Below are 25,366 nucleotides of genomic sequence, written 5' to 3'. Positions count from 1 at the left end.
TAGCGGCTACACTGGGGGGAGGGGCTCAGAGCCAGGACTCCTGGGTTCTATCCCCAGCTCTCAGAGGGGAGTGGAGCCTAGTGGCTAGGGCAGGGGAGTGCTGGGAGTCAGGCTTCCTGGGTATTTCCCAGCTGCAACACCCACATGCCAGCCCGACGTGCACAGCCCTGACCCCCCCCCGGGATCTTCCACCCCCATGCCCCCATGAAGTCCATACGCAACTACCCCTCCCCCATTCACACACAAACTGCCCCCCACGAAATGGACCCCCCCCCCCGAGAATCTCCACCCCCACCCTCCGCCGAGAAAGGGCTGCCAGACGGCTCAGCTGGATAAACTAACCCGGGTGGTTTATTTTAAAACACCGAGCGCCCCCACCGAAGGGCAGCAGGAGCCGGAGGATACTGGGGGGGGGGCAGGTCTTTGGGGTTCGAGCTGGCGCTGGCCAGTAGCTCCCCAGCACCCACCTCGGCCTCCAGAGAACAGGCCGGACAATCCCCTGGCGCCAGGCCCGGCCGGGCAGGTTTGAACTCGGGGCGTCTGTCCGAGGGGCCAACAGGCCTGGCAGTGAGAGCCAGGGGGCCTGCGAGAGGTGCCAGGCCCCAGGCCAGCCCTGCGCAAGGTGCCCGCGGGCACCAAGGGCCGACGGACGGCTGGAACCTGGGGGGTTGGAAGGCGAGAGGGGAGAGATTCTGGGGTAACTTCCTGGCCAGATCTGAGCCGGTGCAAATGGCCCACTGACCCGTCCTGAACCAGGATGGGGGCCCTCTTGTGCTGGGGGGGGGGCTGCCGAGCTATCAGCCTTCCTCCCCCCCCTTGTGCTGAGAGCTGCCTAGATCCTGGCCGAGACATCAGCCCTCCCCCCCCTTGTGCGGGGGGGCTGCCCAGACCCAGAATGAAACACGGGGCTTTCCCCAGCAAGCTCACTGTCTAAAGAAGGGGCAGGATGGGAAACTGAGGCACAGCCTGGGCAGTGACTTGTGCAGAGTCACCCAGCCAGCCAGCGCTATCCTGAGTCGCAGCCCAGCGGCCGACACCCCCGCTGAGGGTCCTGCCCCTCTCCTGGAGGCAAACATGGGCGGAGGGCGGGGCCAGGCTGGGCTTTTAATAAGTTAGTGCGGGAGGGGGCTAGGGCAGGAATGTCGGTCACCCCACTCGCAGCTGGGAAGGAGTCTGAGAGGCTGCGCCCGCAACTGAACAATCCGGTCCAGGAGCCGAGGGAGGCGGCTGGGGAGTGGCAGCAGGAGCTGGAAATGGACAGAGGACCACGCGAGATCAGGGCCCTTGGCCGGCTGGGCACTGCCCATGCTGAGATCGGCCCCCTGGGCTGACCCCAGAGAGCTCCGGGTCTGAAGAGAGAAGGCCCAGAGGAAGGGGCATTGTCCCCCTTTGGCAGACAGGGAAACTGAGGCACGGAGGCACCATGACTTGCTTTGTAGCAGAGCCAGGACTACAGCCTCGTTCTCTGGTGCTGGGGCCCCGGGGGTTAGGAACAAGCTTGTGCAAGGCCAGGAGCTCAGCCCTGGCCCGCAGCAGAGACACGTCTGCCAGGACCAGCTCCAGGGCTCTGCCCCACCCCTTGGGGGTGGCAGCTCCTGGCCCTTCCCCTGGGAGGGGGTCAGGGGCTTCCTGGGACGCTCTGGGCCAGGAGGCATCCAGGAGGGAGGGACTTGGGGCAGAGGGAGGGGTGTCCCCAAAGCCGTTGTACCCCTGGTCCCTGGGGGGGTTCAGCACAAGTGGGGTCCACCCCCAACTCTCCAGCTCAGTAGTGTGGGGCTCCCCCTTTTACAGGCGCAAGAGGGGGCGCAAGGACCTGGGGAAACTGTTCCGCTGGCCCCAGCCTAGCTCCTTGCACTGTGCCTGCCCTGTGAGTCCCCCCACCTGGCAGGAGCCCCCATAGATGCTCCTCGCTGGGCCTTAGCCCTTGAGGAGGGGCACGGCTAGCCCCTCCTCCCCCGCTGGGTCTGCTGAGCTCCCAGCCGGGGGCATGCCCCAGTCCAGACATCCCAAATGCGCAGTGGCAGTCCCAGTGGATTTCCGGGGGCCTGGGACACGTACCAGTCTGCCAGCTGCGTGAGCTTCCTGGGGGCACGTGCCAGTCCAGATGCCCCATGGATTTCTGGGGGGCCCAGGACACGTACCAGTCTGCCAGCTGCATGAGCTTCCTGGGGGCACGTGCCAGTACAGATGCCCCATGGATTTCCGGGGGGCCCAGGACACGTACCAGTCTGCCAGCTGCATGAGCTTCCTGGGGGCACGTGCCAGTCCAGATGCCCCATGGATTTCCGGGGGGCCCAGGACACGTACCAGTCTGCCAGCTGCATGAGCTTCCTGGGGGCACGTGCCAGTCCAGATGCCCCATGGATTTCCGGGGGGCCCAGGACACGTACCAGTCTGCCAGCTGCGTGAGCTTCCTGGGGGCACGTGCCAGTCCAGATGCCCCATGGATTTCCGGGGGGCCCAGGACACGTACCAGTCTGCCAGCTGCATGAGCTTCCTGGGGGCACGTGCCAGTCCAGATGCCCCATGGATTTCCGGGGGGCCCAGGACACGTACCAGTCTGCCAGCTGCATGAGCTTCCTGGGGGCACGTGCCAGTCCAGATGCCCCATGGATTTCCGGGGGGCCCAGGACACGTACCAGTCTGCCAGCTGCGTGAGCTTCCTGGGGGCACGTGCCAGTCCAGATGCCCCTGGGGCTGAGTGGAGGCCAGTCTGGGGGCCTGGGGCACATGCCAGAGCAGGCATTTCTGTGGCTGGGAACCAGACTGGATCTTCCAGCTCTGCCAGGAGCTGCGGGCCCCGGGGCGTCCGGCTCCCGCTCAGTCGCCGTGGCTGCAGGCTGCCCTGTGGTGCCGGGGCCGCCAGAAGGCCCGGTAGAAGCCCCGGAGGATCTTGTACATCCAGACCAAGTTGAGGCCCTCCAGGGCCAGGCTGGGCACGATCCAGGCCACCTGCACGGCCAGCCCCAGGCGGGCGTACTCGGGCGTGCCCAGCCAGGCCAGCACGCGCCCGTAGTAGCTGGGGATGACGGCGATGCGCACCAGGAAGAAGACCGCAGTCATGGCCAGGCCGTTGGCCAGGACGAACCAGGAGGAGCGGGGCTGCCCCACGGTGTCAAAGAACCACCTGGGCCACGAGAAAGGGGCGTGGTCACTTCAAACAGTCCCAGGCCCCGCCCCCTCCAGCTGCTGGTGTCACATGATCACAGGCGGAGGAGTGAAGGGCGCCTCCTGAGTCTGCCCATGCAAGTCAAAGGGGTGTTAATGCCCAGCCCCATTCGTGGGGCAGGCAGGGGGGCAGCAGCTCCCCCGAGGCACCGTGGTGCTGGGGTGGGCCCTGGCATCCCATTATCACCCTTGTTGCTCGAGGGGAGGGGGCAGTGGCTGCTTTTGGGGGGAGGGTTATAAAAGGGGGTTCCCAGTCAGTTGTCCCGGCCAGCACCGCTCTAGGGGGCGGGCCTGGGGCAGACCTCTACCCCGGAGGCATGCCTCCAGCCCTCCCCACCCCGTCTGCCTCCCAGCATCCTCTGGGGTAGCGCCCCTCCCCCCCCCCGCAGCTTGGGTGAATTCGAATCCGGGTCCCACCTTAGAGCCCCCCCGACTCACCGCAGATTGACAAAGGGGGTGGAGAGCTCGGAGAGGAGGCGGAAGTTGGCGAAATAGGGCAGCACCCCTCGGCTCTGGGGGAGAGACAGGCTGTTAGTCCCCTGCCCCTCGGCGCTTGCGGGGAGACCCCCCCCGATCCTCTGCCCCAGGCCTGCTTGGGAACCACCCTAGAGACAGGGCTGCTGAGCCCCACTGGGCGTCCAGCGACTCTGGTACAAATGGTGATGCAGGAGCTGTTAGCACCAGGGCGCCTCCCCTGGCTCCCGCAGCCGAGACCCGGGGCCCCTAAGGCAGCTCCGCTGGCCAGCCACGAGCCAGGGGCTGCTTGTGGAAATTCATCCCGAAAGGCCCAGGCGGGTGGCACTGGCCTGAGATCACCAGGAGCCCCCCCGAGCGATTCCCCCGCTCCATCCCGCCCTGCTGAGCCGGGGGAAGAAATCTGCCTCGTACCACGGGACTCTATCCCGCCCCAGTCCTGCCCGCTGGGGGGCACCCAGGGCTGGGCTGGCAGGGCCTGTGTGGCCAGAGTGGGGGGTACTGGCAGGGCTGGGGGGTGGGGCTGGGCTGGCAGGGCGGTGGGGCCGGAGTGGGGGGCACTGGCAGGGCTGGGGGGGTGGGGCTGGGCTGGCAGGGCGGTGGGGCTGGAGTGGGGGACACTGGCGGGGCTGGGCTGGCAGGGGTTGTGGGGGGCACTTGCAGAGTTGGGGGGCAGGGCTGTGGGGGGCACTGGCAGGACTGGGTGGGGCGGGGCTGGGCTGGCAGGGGCTGTGGGTTAGGAGTGAGGGGCACTGGCAGGGCTGGGGAGGATGCTGGGGGGTGGGGTGGGGCTGGCAGGGCCTGTGGGGCCGGAGTGGGGGGCACTGGCAGGGCTGGGGGGTGGGGCAGGGCTGGCAGGGCTGGGGAGGATGCTGGGGGGTGGGGTGGGGCTGGCAGGGCCTGTGGGGCCAGAGTGGGGGGCACTGGCAGGGCTGGGAGGGGTGGGGCTGGGCTGGCAGGGCGGTGGGGCCGGAGTGGGGGGCACTGGCAGGGCTGGGGGGGGTGGGGCTGTGGGGCCGGAGTGGGGGGCACTGGCGGGGCTGGGGGGGTGGGGCTGTGGGGCCGGAGTGGGGGGCACTGGCAGGGGCTGGGGGGGGGGGCTCTGGCTGGGCTGCAGGGCATGAGGAGGGCTGCTCATCTCTCCCCCGAGTTGGAAGGTGCCAAGAAGCCTGTGTGGATGGGGGGTGGCTCCCTCTCATGGCCCTCAAGGAAGTGACCTGACCCCCAGCTCTGTGAGCTTCCCCCCCCCCAGGCTCTGCTCTTTGCCCCCTTTCTTGCTGGGTAGCCACCTGGGGGCTTGTGAGTGAGAGGGGCCCAAGTGTCTCCCAGACCCACCCCTCATCGTGCATTTCAGCTGCCATCGCACCTGGGCACCTCTCCCTGGTTAGCGTCTTTAGCCTCCTGAGAGGGTATTGTACAGATGGAGAAACTGAGGCACAGCGTGGCTAGACGACTGCCCTCTGTGACAGAGCAAGGCTCCTAAGTCCTGGGTTAGGCCCTAACCACTGAGCCAGCCTGCCACCCTCCCAGCCTCCTCATCTGCCCCTGGCAGGGCTGATCTCTCCTATGGGACATGGGTGCAGTTCTCTGGTCTGCGCCAGGCGACGTCAGGGTCCCTCTGGGCATGAACCCCCCAGAGACCATCCCCTCCGGGTAACGGGCCCATCTACCCCGGTGTCCCGGCTCCAGCAGCAGCCTGTCCCCTCTGCTGAATCCCAGCCTGGCTCCCGGGGCAGGTACCTTTAACGCCTCTTCCGGCTGCGTTCCTGCCCTGGGGAGGGGGCAGGAATTGGTGCTTTGGGAGGGGGGGTTGCTGGCTGGGATGAACGGGGGGAGGGCTGACGCTGAATTTGGAGCCCTGAGGAGGCACCCAGAGGAAGCGGGGGGGGGGGGGGCTGGGCCAGGGGAGGGAAGGGGGGCTGGCACTGACCAGCACATAGCCGTAGGCGTACAGCGCCACCAGGTGGTGGCAAACGAAAAGGGAGTCGCCCAACATCTTCCAGTAGCGCAGGAGCAGCAGCAGATCTGGAGGGGAGACACACAAAGCCGAGGGGCCGGTCAGTGCGCCAGGGCACCCAGCAGGGGGCACTGTGCCCCACTGAGCAATGGGGAGAGCTCCCCTCCCCAAGCTCCACCCCTGCGCCTCTCAGAACAGGGCCCGTAGCCCAAGGTGCATCCCCGCAAGAGGCCTGAAGTAGATCACTGGGAGACCCCCACCCGGGAGACCCCCGCCCAGGCTGGGCACCCGGATTTCCCCTGCTGCTCCCTGGGGTCCCCCTTGGGTGAGGTTCCAGCGTCCAGCCCCACTGCCCTGGCGCCAAAGCCTGGCCCTGCCCGGCAGCTCCCCCCCGCCCCCATGGCACCTGGTGGCTCCTTACAGTGGCAAAGGGGAAAGCCACCGGAATGGAATGCAGCCACGGTTTCCCAGCTGGGGGCCGGCGAGTTTTGTGCCTGGGGTCCCAGGCTGGGGGTCTCCCCCGGGCGGGGGGCGGGGGCAGGGGGTGCCCCAGCATTTACCGTAGAGCAGGTAGCCGCAGGTGATGGCCACGTTGAGTTTCACCAGGTAAGGGTCTCCCCTGGAAGCGAAGGAGTCGGGGTGAGGGGCCGGCGTGGGACGGGGGGGTCGAGCATGAAATCTGGCAGGGGGGCGATTGCGGGGCCAGCTCCCCCATTGGGCACTTGCTCCCCCAATGCCCGGCCCCCCTGGGCACCATGCCAGCCCCCTGGCTCTGCTCCCCAGTGTGTGCCCACCCAGTGCCAGCTGCATGGGTGGCTCTGGCTCCGGGCAGCTGGGGAACAAGGGGGCCATTATTCCCCGGCACAAACCAGCCTTTCATCCCCTCTGCTGCCATGTGACCTCCTGTCCCGGGACACCCCCACTGGGAAATCAGCCTCGGGAGAGCGACCAGGGCAAATCCCCCCCCCCCCCCCAGCCCATAACACCGAGCAGAGGATCCCAGGGACGGGATAGAGGGGGCTGCTGGTCAGGGTGAGGCGTCCTGGCAGAATGGGGGGAGGCTGGGGGGGGGGAATTGAGAGGTCCTGGCAGAGTGGGCGGGGAGGGGGGCTGCCGGTCGGGAGGAACCAGGGGCACCGGCGGGGCTCACCAGATGGGGTTGGCATTAATGGCTTCATCGAAGTACAGGATGTAGAGGCAGAAGAGCCCGACAATGAGGGCGTGGAGAGTGGAGACACACCTGGGGGGGACATGCAAAGGGGTCACGCACACCTCAGCCCCCAGGGCCCCCCTACGGATCTCACACACCCCATGGCCCCCTATAGATCACACGCACACCTCAGCTCCCAGGGCCCCCCTACGGATCACACACACCCCATGGCCCCCTATAGATCACACACACACCTCAGCCCCCAGGGCCCCCCTATGGATCACACACACCTCATGGCCCCCTATAGATCACACACACCTCCCCCTATAGATCACACACACCTCAGCCCCCAGGGCCCCCTACGGATCACACACACCCCATGGCCCCCTATAGATCACACACACCTCAGCCCCCAGGGCCCCCTACGGATCACACACACCTCAGCTCCCATGGCTCACACACATCTCTGTCCCCCATGTGACCCCACGGATCACACACCCCTCCCCTTCTCCCCCATCTTGCCGGGCACTCAAACAACGGCTCCTTTCAGCCCGGATGCCTGGGGCTCAGGATGTTCTCAGGCTAAGCCCACCGGGGATGTGTGACCAGCTTAGCCGGGATGGCTCTGGATGGGGCTGGGGCCTAGTGGGTAGAGCAGGGGGCAGAGCACCAGGACTCCCGAGTTCCCTCCTGCTCTCCCTGGCCCCAAGCACCGGGCTACCTGGAGTTCCACTCCTGCTTCTTGCCGGAGGGCAGTCTGCCGTAGTGGGGGCTGAGCGCCAGCGAGAGCTGGGGGCTGACGGCTGAGAAGAAGAACTGGAAGGACACAAAGCTGCCGGCCACAATGCAGTACCCCAGGCGCGTGGACTCCTCCATGGCTGCCCCGTGGCACCTGCAAAGTGGGGCCCCCAGGGTTCAGATCTGGGACTTCCTGTTCAGGGAGCACCAGCCCTCACCCCTGTGTGGGAGAATCGCCAGTGGCAGAAAGCACTGCAGGGCATATGACACACAGCAGAGATGCTCCCTTCCATCCAGCAAGAGGCAGTGCTCCCCCCCAGGGCCATCAGTCTGTGTCACGGAAGGGAGAAGATGGGAATTTAATTCTCTCTAGTCCCCCCTCCCCCCGCAATGCAGCAGCGCCCAGCCCTGCCCCCCCCCCCAGGATCTTGGTACCACCCAATTGTTTATCCTCCCCCCATTTTGCTGGCACTCAGTGGCTGCTGCCCAAGCTGCCCCCAGCCCTGCTGCCAAGGGAATTGGCAGCACACGCACAGCATGCCAAGGCCAGGGGGAGGGGCAGTACCAACAGTGCCCCACCCCCCGTGCATGTGTCCTGCTCTCTGGAGCCGAGATGGGGAGCTGGCCCCACGGGGAGGGATGGGGGCAGACAGGCCCCCTGGGGCGGTGCCAGCTGGCCATTCCCAATGCCCCGCGAACCGGTCTGGATCCATCCCTGCAGTGCCACCATGGAGCAGAGAGTGGGGAGAGAGCCCAGGAATCCAGTCTCCCAGCCCCCCCTGCTCTAACCACTAGACCCCCTTCCCCTCCCAGAGCATGCTGCTGAGGACCTGCCAAAAGGAAGGGAGCATTATTGAATGGTATGGGAGGGTGGGAGCAGTGGGGGGGGGGTGCTGGGTTCTCTCCCCAGCTCTGGGAGGGGAGCGCGGCCTAGTGGTCAGAGCAGGGGCAGGCCGCCTGGGTTCTTTCCCCAGCTCTGGAAGGGGAGCGGGGCCTAGTGGTCAGAGCAGGGGCAGGCCTCCTGGGTTCTCTCCCCAGCTCTGGGAGGGGAGCGCGGCCTAGTGGTCAGAGCAGGGGCAGGCCGCCTGGGTTCTCTTCCCAGCTCTGGAAGGGGAGCGTGGCCTAGTGGTCAGAGCAGGGGCAGGCCGCCTGGGTTCTCTCCCCAGCTCTGGGAGGGGAGCGGGGCCTAGTGGTCAGAGCAGGGGCAGGCCGCCTGGGTTCTCTTCCCAGCTCTGGAAGGGGAGCGCGGCCTAGTGGTCAGAGCAGGGGCAGGCTGCCTGGATTCTCTTCCCAGCTCTGGGAGGGAAGCGGGGCCTAGTGGTCAGAGCAGGGGCAGGCCGCCTGGGTTCTCTCCCCAGCTCTGGGAGGGGAGCGGGCCCTAGTGGTCAGAGCAGGGGCAGGCCACCTGGGTTCTCTCCCCAGCTCTGGAAGGGGAGCAGGGCCTAGTGGTCAGAGCAGGGGCAGGCCACCTGGGTTCTCTCCCCAGCTCTGGGAGGGGAGGGGGTAATTTCTGTCTGTGTGCCAAAGGGGAGAGCCTGTCAGAGGCCCGGGGCCCTGGCAGGGATCCCTGCCCAGAGGAGCCCTGCTGAGGGCAATTAGGGATTTTCATAATGAGCTCCTGTAAACTAACCTCTGCCCTTCATTCAATATTTGCTCAGGTTGTGTCCTGCTGGAGCCCTGGATTCCAGGGTCAGGTGACCCTGCAGGGCGGGGGAGGGGATTCAGGAAGGTGACCCCGGGGTGGCAGAGGTTTGGGGCAGGGGACCTCTCCCAGCCAGCCAAGAGAGCACAAACCCAAGAGGCTGGGAAGCTTGGTGGCTCTTGTCACTGTCCCCCTGACTCCTGACATGGCAGGAGGGGGTTGCGGCCTGGCGCTGAGGGGCACAGGCTGTGTCCAATTAGCCCCCGGCCCCCTGGGGTCCATGCCCAGGGGCCTCAGACAATTGGGAGCCTTAGAAAAATGAGTGATCACAGTCCGGCCTTGCTCCTCTGCACCCAGCAGAGGGGCGGGGGGGGGGGGGGCCGCCAGGGCCCCAGAAAACCATAATCTGTCTCTGGGCACCAGCACGGTTGGGGGTGCCTGGGGCTGGGCCCACGGGGAGGGATGTAAGTGACCAGTCCTGGCTGATAAGAAGGAATTCCACTGACGAGTCAATTAGTTGATTAAATGCAATTTAACATCAGTAAGCAGGGGCTGCGGGATGGGAGTGAGGGGCACCGGCAGGGCTGGGGGCAGGGCCGGGCTGGCAGGGGCTGCGGGATGGGAGTGAGGGGCACCGGCAGGGCTGGGGGCAGGGCCGGGCTGGCAGGGGCTGCGGGATGGGAGTGAGGGGCACCGGCAGGGCTGGGCTGGCAGGGGCTGCGGGATGGGAGTGAGGGGCACTGGCAGGGCTTGGCTGGCGGGGGCTGCAGGGCGGGAGGGAGGGGCACTGGCAGGGCTGGGGGCAGGGCCGGGCTGGCAGGGGCTGCAGGGCGGGAGGGAGGGGCACTGGCAGGGCTGGGGGCAGGGCTGGGCTGGCGGGGGCTGCAGGGTGGAAGTGAGGGGCACTGGCAGGGCTGGGGGCCCAGGGCCGGGTTGGCAGGGGCTGCAGGGCGGGAGGGAGGGGCACTGGCAGGGCTGGGGGGCCCAGGGCTAGGCTGGCGGGGGCTGGCAGGAGGGAATGAGGGGCACCGGCAGGGCCAGGGGGGCCTGGGCAGACAATACTGCAAGAGGGAGGCTCCGGCTCTCCTACCCCTTTGCTCTGGGAACAGGGGGGGCTGTTCCAATGGAGTCAGAAGCCCCCCAGCTCGATGGGGCAGGGCCCAGCATTCCCAGAGTCAAGCTGGATCCGGCTGGCCCGGAGAGGAGAGGAGGGGAGGGGAGGGGAGGGGAGGGGAGGGGTGGTCCTGGCAGTGGCGTACCTGGGGCAGGCCGTGCTAAGGGGCTGGCTCCCGGGGGCAGGGAAGGGAAGGGCTCTGGTTGGGCTGGTCTAAAGCCAGCTGCTGGGTGTACTTGCCCAGAAGGTCCCTTGCCCTGGGGCACCGGGGGGGCTGCTCTGTTCCCCACAACCAACGTGGAAACCTCCAGCCTCATCCGCCGATGTGCCCAGCCCTGATTTCACTCACCCCACCGCCCTCCTCCACCAGGCCAGATACCACAGTGATGGGCACCACGTGAGCATGATGGCGTAGAGCTGAGCCCACTGTCCAGCGTGGCCTGCAGCGTCATCTCATTGTCCCCTCCCCCCGCATTCCCTGCTTCCACCTCTGGTCCAGCACTGCGGCCCTGATCCCACCAACGCCGATACGTGCTTCCGTTCACTGCCAGGTGCAGTCCTGGGTACAGTTAGGGGTTAGGGTCAGGGTTAGGGGTTAGGCATGAGGATTAGGGGTTAACGGTTAGGGTTAGGATTAGGGATTGCGTTAGGGCTAGGGGTTAGGGGTTGCATTGTGGGTTAGGGCTAGGGGTTAGGCATTAGGGTTAGGGGAGGGTTGGAGTCTAGGGGGAGGGTTGAGGGTTGGCGGCTAGAGGTAGGTAGGGTTGGGGGTTAGGGCTAAGGGTTAGGCATTAGGGTTAGGGGATGGAGTAGGGTTGGGGATTAGGATTAGGGGACGGAGAAAGATTAGGGGTAGGGCTGGGGTAGGCATTAGGGTTAGGGGAGAGGGAAGGGTTAGGGGTAGGTTTGGGGGTTGGGGGTTAGGCATTAGGGGTAGGGGAGGGAGAAGGGTTGGGGGTTAGAGGGTTGGGGGTAAGGCATTAGGGTTAGGGGAGGGGGAAGGGGTTGGGGGTTAGGGGTTGAGGTAAGGCGTTAGGGGAGAGGGAAGGGTTAGGGTTGGGGGTTGGGGGTTAAGCATTAGGGGTAGGGGAGGGAGAAGGGTTGGGGGTTGGGGGTTAGGCTCAGCATTGGCTGGCCTGGAAGGTCTTTGGGGCAGGAACGGCATCTTTGTTCTGTGCTGGTGGTCCTGGCCCTGGCCCTGCCCCCAGCCCTGCCAGTGCCCCTAATGCACCTAATAAATGGTCAGCGCCTGGCATCCTGGGCCATGCTCTGAGCCCAGCAGCCCTCCCCGATGCTGCCATTATCCCTGCTCCAGGCCTGAGCCTGCCACTGATCTGTGGCTCCAACCCCTAGGCCTGACTGCCTATGGCCCAGTCGGCGAGGAACAGTTGCATTGGTGGGGTGCCCAGCCAGTGGCGGTGCTGCAGTGGAGGCTAGGAGGGGGCTGTGGCTACCTGAGGTTTTGCAGAGCACTGGGTGGGGGGCGCTGGGTTTTCCAGGTCCCGCTTCGGTGGGCAGGGGCTGGGGCAGGTCCCTTCTCCACCGAGGCGCCTGCGGGCAGGCACCGCGTGGCTGGGCGAGGCGACAGGAACAGGCTCTCCAGTTAAATTGCCCCCTGCTTGCGCTGCCAAGGCCAAGCGGCCAAGGCTGGAGAACAAAGCGGCTGTGGGCCGGAGCCAGGCCAGGGTGCTGCAGGACAGCAGGGTCACAAAGGCTGCTGCCCCTTGGGCCAGGCCCTGCGGGGTGCAGCTGCCAGCACCAGATCTCTGGGTTCACGCTAGGCTGGGGGGGGGGGGGGCTCACACAGGCTGTCACGTGGCTGACTTCAAAATCTGGAATGAATGGGGGAGGGGAAATAGGCTAATGCCACGATCGGCCTAAGCGGGGGGCCGGACGCCAGGGCCCTATCCCAGCTCCGGGGGTGGGAGTGCGGGTTACAGGAGGGCACCACAGGGCGCAGGGAAGGGATTTCGGGGTGGCCCCGGGGCACAGGCGGGGGTGGGGGAGATGCTCCCATTCAGCCATTCAAGGTTTCAAACCCCCAGCGCTGTGGAGCATGTGGCTTAAATAATCCAGCTCCTGCCACCTTCTCCTCGCTGCGCCCGCCCCGCCCCGCCGCCGGGTTAATGATTGGCATTTGGGCAGGCCAGGAAGCAAAGTGGGCAACTGACAAAGTGGCAAAACTCGCAGCCGCTGTCCCAGCCCAACCCTGCCTGGGCTCAACAGCCAGCCGGGTGCAGCCCCCTGCCGCCGTGGGGTCTGCCGGGCGCATGCTGCAGCCCCATGGGAAAGGAGCCCTGATTTCATGGGGTCTTGCCCCAGTCTCCCCAATGCAGCATGACAATTTTGGGGAAAGGGGGTGGGGCCAGTCCTGCCCCCATCTCCTTCCCCCCAGGCAAGCCAGCAACCCCTGAAGGGAGCAGGATCTAGTGGTTAGTGTTGTGAGGGGGTCAGCTTTCCAGGGTTCTATTCCCTGAACCAACAGCTGCTCCCAGCCCCCACTCCTGGGGCACAGCCCCCACCCCCCTGGCTCCCTCTACATGGATCTGCCCCCCCCAACTCCACCTCCTGGGGCACAGACCACCCCAAGGATCTGGTTCCTCCACTCACGCCCTGGGGCACTGCTCCTATTGAACCCGTCAATCACTCCCCCCCCCCCCCCCGCAAGACACAGCTTCCCCATGGATCTGCCCCCCTCGGACTCTCCCCCACTTGCCCCCCCGGGCACGGGCCCCATGGATCTGCCCCGAAATGCTTCCCCCAGGTCACAGCCCCCCCGGCTCCGTGTCCCCCTCAAGTCACAGCTCCCCCATGGATCTGCCCCCCTCGGACTCTCCCCCACTTGCCCCCCCGGGCACGGGCCCCATGGATCTGCCCCGAATTGCTTCCCCCAGGTCACAGCCCCCCCGGCTCCGTGTCCCCCCCAAGTCACAGCCCGCCCAGGGATCTCCACCCCCAGGCTCGCACGATCCACTCACCCGGGACGCTGCTGCCCCCGGCCGAGGGGCGCCGGCTGCTCGGAACCCCGGAGCACCCGCGGCCACCCAGGCGGCGGTTCCGCGGAGCTGCCACATCCCAGCCCAGAGCCGCCCCACGCCCAGCTGCTGGCTCCGACAGAGGGGCTGGCCAGCGCCCCCCGCCTCCACCAATCCCGGCCCAGGACACGCCCCTTCTGGGGCTAGCCACGCCCCCGCCGCGGGAGCCGGCCAGGTGGCAGGTTCGAAGGTGAGGGGCGGGTCCGCTCCCCGCGGGCTCGCACTGTCTGGGGAGGGCAGTGGGGTGTAGCAGTTAGATGAGGGGGGGCTGGGAGCCAGACACCGAGAGGGGTGGGGGTGGGGCTAAGGACCAGGGTGCCTGGGGTCTAGCTCCAGGATGGGGGGACCCCGGGGCTGTCCCCTGAACTCGCAGCTGCTCTGTGGTTAAAGCAGGTGGTTGTGAGGCAAACTTCTGGGTCTATTCTTGGCGCTGAGAGGGGCATGGGGTCTAGTGGTTAGGGCCAGCACCGCCTGGGTTTCCATTCTCACACTGCCCCCTCGTGCGACCACAAACAGGCCCCAGCCCCTCCTTGTGCCCCAGTTTCTCCATCTGCACAATGGGGACAATACACACATCTCCGGGCCATGCGCGTGCAGTGCTTTAAAGAGGGAGCCGCTGCTTCCCTCGGTTGCCCAGGCAGCGTCCCCGTAGTCCCTCGCTGATGGAGGCCTTACAAAGCCCTGCACAAAGGGATTGCACAATCCAGCTCCTTCTGGGGTGGAGTCTTTATCCTGGGATCGCTCATGCAGCCCAGAGGTACAGTCACCCAGGGGGTGGGACCCAGCGGCTGTTCGTGCAGAGATACCCAGTGCTGAGATGCAGCCAGCTCTGGGCAGGGGCAGGGCAGGTGTTTAGCACAGCAACAGGGGCCTCAGCTTGGGGGAGGGAGGGAGGATGGAGCCAAGCAGCCCCGAAGGAGAGAACAGGACTGGGGGGGAAATCAAGCAGGAACATGATGGTCCTCTGTGTTGTTAATGAAGCTGGAGTTGGAGGCCTCCTCAGCAGTCTCCAAACCCTGCCCCTGTCCCTTCTGTGGGGGAGGGGAATCCAGGGTCGGAGGGGTGGGGGGGGGCAAAGGCAGGGCCGCATCCTGAACTGACCTCAGTTCCGGGCTCTGCTATAGAATCCCTGAGTAATGTCTGTGCCTCAGTTTGCCCATCTGTGAAATGATCGGACTTCACAGTGATCATCACTGTGGGGGCAGGGACTGTCTATACAGCACCTGACACAATGGGGCCTGATCTGGGGGATGGAGGTGAAGGAACTTAAATAATAACAGAGTCTTGTGCCTGGCTGTGGGTTCTGTCAAACCTCCCTGCAGGTCGGTCTCCCTCCCCCAGAGTCTGGATGAGAGATGCCTGGAGGGTGAGGTGGGGTGGAGTGGGGTGGGGAGAGAGGATTTGCACCTGGCCCTACCTGAGTGACTCAGGGAACCTGCCAGTCCAGGCACATCTGAGGCTGAATGGCCCTGGCTAGGCAGCTCCCAGGCTCGGATTCATCCTCACCCCAGCCTGGGAAACCAACGTTTAAACACAGCATAAGAACAGTCACACTGGGTCAGAGCCCAGTGTCCTGTCTGCCCACAGTGTGGATCCCAGGTGCCCCAGAGGGAGGGATCACACCAGGGAATTATCCCCCTCCGCTGTCACCCATTTCCAGACAAACAGAGGCTAGGGACACCACCCCTACCCATCTCTATTGTGAGCCCTGGTAAAGTCCTGGCCTTCACGTCCTCAGGCGAGGAGTTCCACAGGTTGACTGTGCGCTGAGTGAAGAAAAACTTCCTTTGGTTTGTTTTCAACCTGCTGCCCATTCACTTCACTTGGTGGCCCCGCCGTCTAGTGTGATGGGAACAAGCAAATGGCGTTTCCTCTCCGCGGGGGAGCCGGGAGCAGGAGGCCGGAGGCCGGGCTCCCCCCGCCGCTGGGAGTGAGGGGACCCAGGGGTCCGGGCTCCCTGCGGTGGGGGAGTAGGACCCACGTGCATGACTCTATCCCAGCCCGGGGCGTGGCTGATCGGACGGGGGAGGAGCCTGGGAGGGGGCGGGGTTTAGAAGCGCCACGTGTGCTTGGCCCCGCCCCCTGACCCGGCAGGGATTGGAGGGGGCCGCGGAGACGGCGGCGCGGTGAGGAGCCCGGGTCGGACACGGGGCGCGCGTGGACGGGAACCAAGCGGGGGGGGGCATGGCCCGGGCGTGGGGGGATGTGTGGGGCGGGGGGGAGGTTTGGGGGGGGCGGGGGGCATGGCCCGGGCGTGGGGGGATGTGTGGGGCGGGGGGGAGGTTTGGGGGGGGCGGGGGGCATGGCCCGGGCGTGGGGGGATGTGTGGGGTGGGGGGGAGGTTTGGGGGGGCGGGGGGCATGGCCCGGGCGTGGGGGGATGTGTGGGGCGGGGAGGAGGTTTGGGGGGGCGGGGGGCATGGCCCGGGCATGGGGGGATGTGTGGGGTGGGGAGGAGGGTTCAGGGGCTGGGGGCATGGCCCGGGCATGGGGGGATGTGTGGGGTGGGGAGGAGGGTTCAGGGGCTGGGGGCATGGCCCGGGCATGGGGGGATGTGTGGGGCGGGGAGGAGGGTTCAGGGGCTGGGGGCATGGCCCGGGCGTGGGGGGATGTGTGGGGTGGGGAGGAGGGTTCAGGGGCTGGGACATGCCTGTGTGGTGCTGGGGGGCACCTGGGCAGTAAACGTGGGCAGGGATGGGGATGTTGGGGGGATGGGTGGTCTCCCCACGGGGGATAAATGGGAAGCTAGGTAAGGGGGGAGGGGAGGGAGACAGAAGCGGCGTGTGTGGACTCCTATGGTGGCCATGAGTGGGGACAGCCTGAACAGGTGTTAGTCCCCCCCCCCCCCCCCCCCCCGATTTCCTGACCCTTTGCGCTGCTTCAATCTCTACATCACCTCTCTCTGTGTCAAGCAGACCCTGGCCGCCCAGCATGGCTGCCCCTTCCCCATGACACTGACTCTCCCAGCTGCAGCGGTGGCCCCACCCTAGCTGGCCCCTGCCCCGTGTCAGTGGGACAAACACCCCACCATGAACTGTGTGCGGAAGCTGCTCCTGGCCCGGGAGCTCTCTGCCAGACCAGGTGTCCTGCGGCAGCTCGCTCCGGGGCTGGATCTCCTGCGGCTGCAGGGAAGCAGCTGTGCCCAGGTACCAGGCGTCCCTCGGCAGGCCAGGGTGCTGGGCGCCGGGGGAGACGCGTTCTGCATGGGCGCTGCCCTGAGCAGCTGCCAGTCCAAAGCAATCTGGCTCAGGCGGACGCCTCGGGCAGCTTTGTAAACCTCTCTGCCCCCTTGTTGTTGGGTTGCCCCAACCTTGCTGCCCAGAGGCTGGCGGGAAATGATCGTGGGAAGGGCTGAGCGCCCACTGCAGCTGGGGGAGCGAAAATGAGGTAGGGGGCGGGAGGGGGAAGCGGGAAGCAGAGAAGGGGGGGCAGCGGTACCTGTCCATACAAGTGACATCACCATGGATCGGTGCAGTGGACAGGAGAAGCCAGGGTCACTGTACATGGGCTGCTAAGCAGCCGGCGAGTGGTACCGGTCGCTGCAGCCGGCCTGGAACCCAGGATCCAGCGCCCGAGAGCCAAGGGGACGGTGCTGCAGCCAGCGTGGTGCCGATCTCAGGCCTGACCCCAGCCAGAGGACTCTAAGCCCCAGGTAAAACGACAGCTGCTACAGGCCTTGTTTGCCTCCGCTTCTCTGCTAGCGCTTCTGGCCGGTGCCTGTGCGGAGCCATTCCAAGTTCACCCCCGCAGTCAAGGGGGACCAGGAGAAAGATGGAGAGTCCCGTGACGGCTCCCTGGTGCCCTTGGAGGAGCTGTTTGATCGGGCTTGCAAGGGGGAGCGGAACAAAGCCGCCTTCACGCGCGCGGTGGAACTCTTCTGCCAGAGGGACGTCCGGCGGCGAGGTCACATCGAGTTCATCTACGCGGCCCTCCAGAAGATGCCGCAGTTTGGGGTGGAGCGGGAGCTCGACGTCTACAACAAGATCCTGGACGTGTTCCCCAAGGAAGTGTTTGTGCCCCGCAATTTTATCCAGCGGATGTTCAACCACTACCCGAGGCAGCAGGAATGTGGGATCCACGTCTTGGAGCAAATGGAGAACTATGGTAGGGATGGGGATGGGCAGCAGTGTGGGCGACTGGGCTGGGCTGGGAGTCAGAGGCGGGTGAGCGATGGAGACGGCACATTCACTGGCTCTACCGCTGTCTCCACGAGTCGGCACGGGGCATGTTTGTCCCTCTATGGCTGGGAGGTAAAATCCCACTTGTTTAGTTGACTGGTTAACCGGGGGTGGGGGCTGTTGGCAATTTTGGGGAAAGGGGGTGGGGCCACGAGGGAGGCTTCCCCACTCCCCACAGCACTGTCTCTCCTGCCCCCCCTCTCCTTCCCCCCAGGCAACCCAGCAACCCCCGGGAGGGAGCACGATCTAGTGGTTAGTGTGTGTGTGTGTGTGTGTGGGGGGGGGAGGGTCAGCCTTCCAGGGTTCTATTCCCTGAACCAACAGCTGCTCCCAACACCCGCTCCTGGGACACACACCCCGGCTCCCCCTACATGGATCTGTCCACCTCCTGGGGCACAGACCACCCCATGGATCTGGTTCCCCCACTCACCCCCTGGGACACCATCCCTACAGAACCCCCTGTATCACTCCCCCCTGCAAGGCACAGCTCCCCCATGGATCTGCCCCCCTGGCCTCCCCCCCGGGCCCCATGGATCTGCCCCCAGTTGCTCCCCCCAGGTCTATTTGGGCTGGGAATTGGCAGCCTGGGGAGGGGAGAGGAAGGTGGCTGCTGGCTCCCAGCCTGCCAGCAGCCCTCCTCTCTCCCCCTGCCGGATGCGAACCTGCTGACTCCCAGCTCCTGAGCCCTCGCGGGTTTGGCGTCAGCAGCCTTGCACGGAGGGGAGAGAGGGTCGCCCGTGTGCATCCCTACTCCGTGGCGAGGGCGGGTGAATGTGCCATCTCCACCTCGTCTCCCTCCCAACGTACGCAGGCATCATGCCCGACAACCAGACGAAGTTCCTGCTGCTCCAGATCTTTGGCGCGAAGAGCCACCCCGTCCGCAAGTACCAGCGGCTCATGTACTGGTTCCCGAAATTTAAGCACGTCAACCCCTACCCGGTCCCGGTGCCCCTCCCCCAAGAGCCCATCGACCTGGCGAGGATCAGCCTGCAGAGGATCGCCGCAGACTTGAGTGCCAAGGTCACGGTCTATCAGGTAACGAATGACAGGAGCTCGGCTGTAGGGCGCTGCCGGTAGCCATGGGAGCCACTGACCCTGCACGCTGGGGGGCGGAGCACGGTGGGGTGAGCTTCGATATGCCAGGGCCTCCTGCCGCGTAGAGGCGGAGTCCCGGAAAGAGCTGGAAGCAAAGCTAGCTCTGGTCAGCTGGAGCGACCCCTTTCTCTGCCTGCATCCAGCCAGCACAGGCCAGATGCAGGGAACACCCCCAGCCTGTTCTCTGCCCCATGGAGTGTATTCTTCCACCCCCAGCCGGGCCATGGGGGCTGGGCCTCCTGGGTTCTAGCCTGCAGGGCTGTCCTGAACTGGGGAGTGCGGTGGGGATCCGATATACGTGAAGGATGCTGTTTATACCTTCATTCCCACAGATGCCTCTGACTGACATTTTGGATTCCGGAAAAGAAATCACCCAGCCGCACATTGTAGGTACGGGATGCTGCAGCCACACTTGCCTCTGGCTGGCCGGTACTGGATGACTGGGGAGGGAAGAACCTCTATCTCCTGTGTCTGTCGCCTTTGGGACCTTAGCCAGGACTGAACAGCACCCTGTCCTACCAGCTGTGAGCTGGGGCTAAGCCCTGGGCCACCCTAGCCAGACCCAGAGAACGGGAGGGGGGAGGGGGGGAATGGGGAGGTCTCTTGTGTAATGTTTAGGGTTGTAAAATCCCATGTGATCGGTTACTGGTGGAACCATGTGGCCAATCACATCCCTAGTAATGTTCCCTCTAATTTTTCCCATCCATGTGCAGAATAAATGTGTGCACCAAGGCATGTGCAGGCGTGCACCACCCATGGAAACACAGGCTGCCAGCTGCGGGTGCTCTGTTCATCAGCTGGGGGGGCCTCTGAATCCCTCCTAGGTGGCTGCCCGAGCGCTCCTCTTCATAGCTTCCCCTTCCTCCCTCTCTAAGTAACAACCCTGCCCTGGCTCCGAGGAGCCCAGCGTCCTTAGAGACGCTGACACGCAGAGCATCGCATCCCTGCCTTGCAGCTGGGGTGTCCGGTGCGTTGAGCAGACCCCCAGGTCCTAGGCAGGCGTCGCAGCCTGGCAGCTGGGTGCCGGCGTTCCCCAGTTTGGTGTGTGACTTCCCCTCCCTCTAGGAATCCAGAGCCCCGATCAGCAGGAGCTCCTGGCTCACCACAATCCCGACAGGCCCGTGTTTGTGGAGGGCCCCTTCCCCTTGTGGCTGAAGAAGACGTGTGTTTATTACTACGTGCTCCGGGGAGAGCTGTTACCTCCTGGAGAAAAGGTAACGAACGGCCTCGCCTCCCTGCAAGGCAGTCAGCAGTGTGCTGCCAGCGGGGGGGCTCTGGGGGGGCCGGTATTTCCAGGCAGTTTCCCTGGATTGCAAATTCCACAGAGCGAGTGCTGGTTTGGAGACTGGGGATGAAAAATCCCGTCAAATTGGTGAAACATGTTGTTTAAGCTGATTGGGGGAGGGTGGGGGGCGAGTGAGGGCGTCCTGGCGGGGGCGGTCCCCTGCCTGTGGGGCACCTGGGCCCGCTACCGATAGCCCCTGTCCACAGCAGGCCTCCCATGGGGCTGGCCCATTCACATCCCAATTGGAGAAGGACAAAACGTCTTGTGGGGGGAGGCTGGCTAAGGGGGTGTGGAGAATGGGATGTGGGGGGGGCTGGCAGAATCAGGGGAATCAGAGACCTGAATACGAGGCCTTTTCCATTCCACCCTACTGCGGGGAGCCCTATAATCCCCACCACCCGATGGCCGTTGATTGGCCCGTGCGCACTGAGCTTGCCGGGTCTCAGCTTGTTCCTAGCCTGGCTAGTGGCTGAGTGCCTGAAGGAGCAGCCTTGTCTTGCCCAAGGAGGGCAGAGAGGTGCACGTGGCTCAGAGGTGCTGGGTACCCATTGGGTAGGTTAGAGGGGGTAGGGAGCGTTAATTCCCCCATAGAAATCTTTCCCCCTTCCTCCTTAGGGAGAGATGCTCGACTCCGAGAGGAACTTCTACTACCCCATGCACCTGGATCTGGATCTAGATCGGGGCCCCTGGGATGATGAAGAATTTGACGTGGATGAAGGTAACTGGTGCGGGGGCAGCCGCGGGGGTAGATGTGCACTTAGAGCAAATCAAATCTACTGGGACAGTCGAGCAACGGGAGAGCCAGGGCAGCAGGCAAGGAAAGAGAAACAGGCCCCAGAAATGGATCCCTCCCTTGGGAGACTGTCCCTTAAGCTAACTGGTATCTCCCTGCTCCTTTGCCCTCAGCTTACTGCTTCTGAACGCCAAGCCATGCCCCTTGGGTGTAAGCTTTCAATGCTTGGTCAGATTTTGGTGTATTTGGCCAATTCAAATTCAGCCCAGATCAGCTGCCCAATAAAGTCCCACTCGTAACCTAGAGCTGCTGAGACACGTCTGTAACCGCTGCAGTAATTAGCCCCTGGCACAGTTTAGACCAAGCTCAGGATAACAGAAGCGATCATCTTCCCCCTCTCGTCTCTGTATGTCATCCCGCAAGCAAGCAAGCGTTCAGGTTACATATATCAGTACTTTTCTTCCCTACCTGAACTCCTCTGCAGTGGGATACGATGGTCCCTTCTGTTCTAGACAGATGTGTTGCAGCTGTGGTGTTCTGCCCCAGAGGTGGCTGCATTTTCCACACTGGGTGAAAAAACAGTTCCCGTGTGCATGGGCTTCGCACCAGGTACCTGCAGTCCTTAATAGACAGGCCCCTCCCCCTGGAGGGCAGAGGCTTATTGTATGGTGGCTTGACACCGTTTTCTTGTGGAGGAAGGGGCAGAAGTGAGGTTAGGACCTGGAGTCCTGATTTCCAGTCACCCTGCTCTGACTCCTGGACTCTGCTGCGTTGTACTGTGGGGTTTGTTCCTATTGACACTGCTTCGGTTCTCTGTCCTGTTCCCTGCAGCGGAGGAAGGCCCCATCTTTGCCATGTGCATGGCTGGGGCAGGAGATCAGGCCACTTTGGCCAAGTGGATTTTGGGCCTGCAGCAGAACAATCCTATTCTGAGCCAGACGCCCGTTGTGTTCCACCTCGCGCCGGGGCCCCGGGAGCTGCTGGCGGCCTCTGACTCGGAGCCCGGTGAGGAGGAGATCCCCCAGAGTCGGCGCGCACAGCAAGAGTGTTGAGCCTGGCTCCATTTCGCCGACTTCCTTGGGGACGGTGGAACTGCGGGGGCGGGGACTCTGCCGCTCCCGTGGCTTCGGAACGGATCTGTCCTTGCCGTCGGTCTGAGCCACGTGTAGTAGAGTCCGCCTCCCTCCCGTGCTTCCTTGGCTCTAGCATGAAGTACTGCGCTGAGCATTGGATGGCTGGGCTTAGCCGCCGCCCGAGCTGGGGGAGCAGCATCAGCTGAGGATGCTTGGAACTGGTCGTTGTTCTGCGTGTGGTCTCTGATCGTGGCAGTGGGAGCGCAGAGCCCCTGAGTTCTAACCCTAACTCCTATTAAACTATTTCCCTGTTTGGGCGGAGCTGAGATGTTATTAAAAACCCCTGAACACGTTCCAAAGCGGGAGGGGGGAGCCCCGTCCGGCTGCTCCTTCAACCTACGCCTGCTCCATGGAAACATTACAAACCGAGCTTTGTGCAAGGGGAGGAAGTCACTGGGGGCCTGGCAGAGCCTCCCCCCACCCCATGCCTTCTGTTGGAGCTGTTCTGAGAACGAGGCAGGGGCTGCCCTGAAGCAGGACTTTCAGGGCAATGAGGGAGACCCTGAGCTGCTCCCGCTAAGGGGATGGGGAGTGCTCTGCTGCTGGTAGAGGGAGGTTGGGGCTGGGTTGCCTTCACCTGGGGCTGGGAGCCTCATCGGTGGAGGGGCTCGGTGCAGGCTGGTCCCTGCTGTGTGTGGGAGCATGGTGGGTGGAGTGGCCATGGTAGAGGAGGCTTTCTTCAGACAACTGAGAGATGCTTCCAGATCGCAGGCCCTGGCTCTCATGGGGGACTTTAATCCCCCTGACATCTGTTGAGAGACCAATGCAGCAGTGCACGGACAATCCAGGAGGTTTTTGGAGAATGTTGGGGATAACTTCTTGGTACAAGTGCGGAAGGAACCGACCAGGGGCCATGCACAGCTTGACCTGCTGCTCACAAACAAGGAGGAGCTAATAAGGGAAGTAGAGGTGGGTGACCACCTGGGAAGCAGTGATCACGAGGTGGTAGATTTCAGGATCCTGCCCAAAGGAAGAAAGGAGCGTAGCAAAATACACACCCTGGACGTCAGAAAAGCAGATTTTGACTCCCTCAGAGACCCGATGGGCAGGATTCCCAGGGATGCTAACATGAAGGGGAAAGGAGTCCAGGAGAGCTGGCAGTATTTTAAAGAAGCTTTATTAAAGGCACAGGAAGAAACCAGCCCGATGTGCAGCAAGAAGAGCAAATATGGTAGGCGACCAGATTAGCTTACCGGGGAAATCCTTGGTGAGCTTAAACACAAAAAGGAAGCTTACAAGAAATGGAAACTTGGACAGAAGACTAGGGAGGAGTATAAATATATTGCTGGAGAATGCAGGGGAGTTATCAGGAAGGTGAAAGTGCAATTAGAATTGCAGCTGGCAAGGGATGTGATGGGTAACAAAGGTTTCTACAGGCATGTTAGCAATAAGAGGATGATCAGAGGGTGTGGGTCCCCTACTCGATGAGGGAGGTAACCTAGTGCCAGATGATGTGGGGAAAGCTGAAGTACTCAATGCTTTCTTTGCCTCTGTATTCACGGACAAGGTCAGCTCCCAGACTAATGCACTAGGCAACGCAGTATGGGAAGGAGGTGGACAGCCCTTGATGGGGGAAAGAACAGGTTAGGAACTATTTAGAAAAGCCTAAACATACACAAATCCATGGGCCTGGATTTAATGCACCTGAGGGTACTGAGGGAGTTGACAAATGTCATTGTGGAGTCTTTGGTCATTATCTTTGAAAACTCGTGGCGGGATCCTGGGCAAATGCAGTGCCCATCTTTAAAAAAGGGAAGGACGGCGATCCAGGGAACTACAGACCAGCCAGCCTTACCTCAGTCCCCGGAAAAATCATGGAGGGGATCCTCAAGGAATCCATTTTGAAGCACTTGGAAGAGGGGAAAGTGATCAGGAATAGTCAACATGGATTCATGAAGGGCAAGTCCTGCCTGACCAATCTGATTAGCGTCTATGATGAGGTAACTGGCTCTGTGGATGTGGGAAAGTCAGTGGATGTGATATACCTTGACTTTAGCAAAGCTTTTGATACAGTCTCTCCCACAATATTTTTGCCAGCAAGCTAAGGGAGTATGGATTGGATAAATGGACGGTAAGATGGATAGAAAGCTGGCTAGACGGTCGGGCCCAATGGGTAGTGATCAATGGCTCAATGTCAGGTTTGCAGTCGGTTTCTAGCGGAGTGCCCCAAGGATCTGTTTTAGGACCGGTTTTGTTCAACCTCTTTATTAATGACCTGGATGAGGGGATGGATTGCACCCGCAGCAAGTTTGCGGATGACGCTAAGCTAGAGGGTGAGGTAGATACACTGGAGGTCAGGGATAGGGTCCAGAGTGACCTGGACAGATAGAGGACTGGGCCACAAGAAATCTCATGAGGTTCAAAAAGGACAAGTGCAGAGTCCTGTACTTGGGACGGAAGAATCCCAAGCATTGTTACAGGCTGGGGACCGAATGGCTAAGTAGCAGTTCTGCAGAAGAGGACCTGGGGGTTACAGTGGATGAGAAGCTGGATATGAGTCAACAGTGTGTCCTTGTAGCCAAGAGGGCTAATGGCATATTGGGGTGCATTAGGAGGAGCATTGCCAATAGAACTAGGAAAGTGATTATTCCTCTTTATTCGGCTCTGGTGAGGCTACATCTGGAGTATTGTGTCCAGTTCTGGGCCTCCCGCTATAGAAAGGATGTGGATGCATTGGAGAGGGTCCAGTGGAGGGTAACCAAAATGATTAGGGGGCTGGAGCACATGACCTATGAGGAGAGACTGAGGGATTTAGGTTTGTTTAGTCTGCAGAAGAGAAGAGTTTGGGGGGGTGGGGATTTGAGAGCAGCCTTCAACTCCCTGAAGGAGAGTTCCAAAGAGATTGGAGAGAGGCTGTTCTCAGAGATGGCAAAACAAGGAGCGATGGTCTCAGGTTACAATAGGGAAGGTCTAGGTTGGATATTAGGAAAAACTATTTCCCTAGGCGGGTGGGGAAGCGCTGGGACGGGTTCCCTAGGGAGGGGGCGGAATCTCCCTCCCTAGAGGTTTTTAAGTCCTGGCTCGGCAGGGGGCTGGATGCGCTGACTTCCTGGGGCCTCTTCCAGCTCTAGGATTCTGCTGCCTGGATCTGCAGCAGGGGACCCTCCTAAGCATGGGGGGCGGGGGGGGGGCAGCTGTTGGTCTGTCTCTCTGGGGCGGCCTGGGGGGCAGGGTGTGGAGGGGCAAGAGGGGGGCCTGGCCCTTGAGGGGGGGTGATGGGGCCATGGCAGTGTGTGAGGGGCAGACCCCTGGGAGGGCAGTGTGGAGTGGGAGGGGTCTGCCCTGGGGGGCATGAGGTAGATGCCCGGGGGGGGTGCTCTGTGAAGCTGGCTGGGGGGAGGGGTCTGCTTTGGGGGAGCGGGGGAGGGGTGCAAGCAGGCACCCAGGAGTGTGCAAGGGGGAGGAGGACCAGCTACCCAGCGCATGCGCAATGCGTGCAGGTGCGCGTATCGTCGGGCGCTCCTGCGTCTGGGGCTCCTCTCCCGGCGCATGCGCACTGTGGGCCCACCTGGAGCCGCCGGCCAGCTGGGTGCGCAGGCGCCGTTCTCACCCGGCCGAGTGAGCGCGCGGGGCAGACCGCTGGGACTTTTCTCGCGCGGCGGCGCGCGGGCGGAAATCCCGCCCCTCCTCGTCCGGAACCGGAAGCGGCGGGTCGCGGGTCGCTG

At 63.4% G+C, this 25,366-nt stretch overlaps 2 protein-coding genes across 3 annotated transcripts; one reads left to right on the top strand and one right to left on the bottom strand.

The window, feature by feature from the left end:
* Nucleotides 1–329: 329 nt before the first annotated feature.
* Nucleotides 330–13,377, bottom strand: LOC106732138 (TLC domain-containing protein 4-like). The gene is made up of 7 exons (XM_075902352.1): nt 13,222–13,377; nt 7,471–7,641; nt 6,750–6,839; nt 6,160–6,218; nt 5,573–5,667; nt 3,607–3,680; nt 330–3,127 (listed from the first exon to the last, which is right to left on the bottom strand). Exons 2-7 carry the CDS (start codon nt 7,623–7,625, stop codon nt 2,821–2,823), a joined length of 780 nt encoding a protein of 259 aa, XP_075758467.1. The 5' UTR covers nt 7,626–7,641; nt 13,222–13,377; the 3' UTR covers nt 330–2,820.
* A 1,922-nt stretch (nt 13,378–15,299) lies between these two features.
* ECSIT (ECSIT signaling integrator) lies at nt 15,300–21,954 on the top strand. Of its 2 annotated transcripts, none has more exons than XM_075902350.1 (8): nt 15,300–15,404; nt 16,193–16,423; nt 16,979–17,381; nt 18,267–18,490; nt 18,883–18,940; nt 19,616–19,764; nt 20,451–20,553; nt 21,400–21,954. In XM_075902350.1, the coding sequence occupies exons 2-8, from the start codon at nt 16,307–16,309 to the stop codon at nt 21,618–21,620; spliced, it is 1,275 nt and encodes a 424-aa protein (XP_075758465.1). In that variant the 5' UTR covers nt 15,300–15,404; nt 16,193–16,306; the 3' UTR covers nt 21,621–21,954. The 2 variants fall into 2 exon arrangements, with proteins under 2 accessions (XP_075758465.1, XP_075758466.1); XM_075902351.1 differs by lacking the exon at nt 15,300–15,404 and adding an exon at nt 15,984–16,104.
* Nucleotides 21,955–25,366: the final 3,412 nt, after the last annotated feature.

Source organism: Pelodiscus sinensis, chromosome 19, assembly GCF_049634645.1.
Source record: "Pelodiscus sinensis isolate JC-2024 chromosome 19, ASM4963464v1, whole genome shotgun sequence".
NCBI lineage: Eukaryota > Metazoa > Chordata > Testudines > Trionychidae > Pelodiscus > Pelodiscus sinensis.
The sequence above is the reverse complement of the archived record's forward strand: the minus strand, read 5'-3'. Positions and strand labels throughout refer to the sequence as shown.

Coding starts and splice junctions, on each gene's coding strand:
- LOC106732138 (XM_075902352.1), bottom strand. CDS start 7,625: ATGGAGGAGTCCACGCGCCTGGGGTACTGCATTGTGGCCGGCAGCTTT. Junction 6,219..6,749: donor ATTAATGCCAACCCCATCTG/GTGAGCCCCGCC, acceptor CTTCGCTTCCAG/GGGAGACCCTTACCTGGTGA. Junction 3,681..5,572: donor ACGCCTACGGCTATGTGCTG/GTCAGTGCCAGC, acceptor TCTCTCCCCCAG/AGCCGAGGGGTGCTGCCCTA.
- ECSIT (XM_075902350.1), top strand. CDS start 16,307: ATGAACTGTGTGCGGAAGCTGCTCCTGGCCCGGGAGCTCTCTGCCAGA. Junction 16,424..16,978: donor AGGGAAGCAGCTGTGCCCAG/GTACCAGGCGTC, acceptor CTTCTCTGCTAG/CGCTTCTGGCCGGTGCCTGT. Junction 18,491..18,882: donor CCAAGGTCACGGTCTATCAG/GTAACGAATGAC, acceptor TCATTCCCACAG/ATGCCTCTGACTGACATTTT.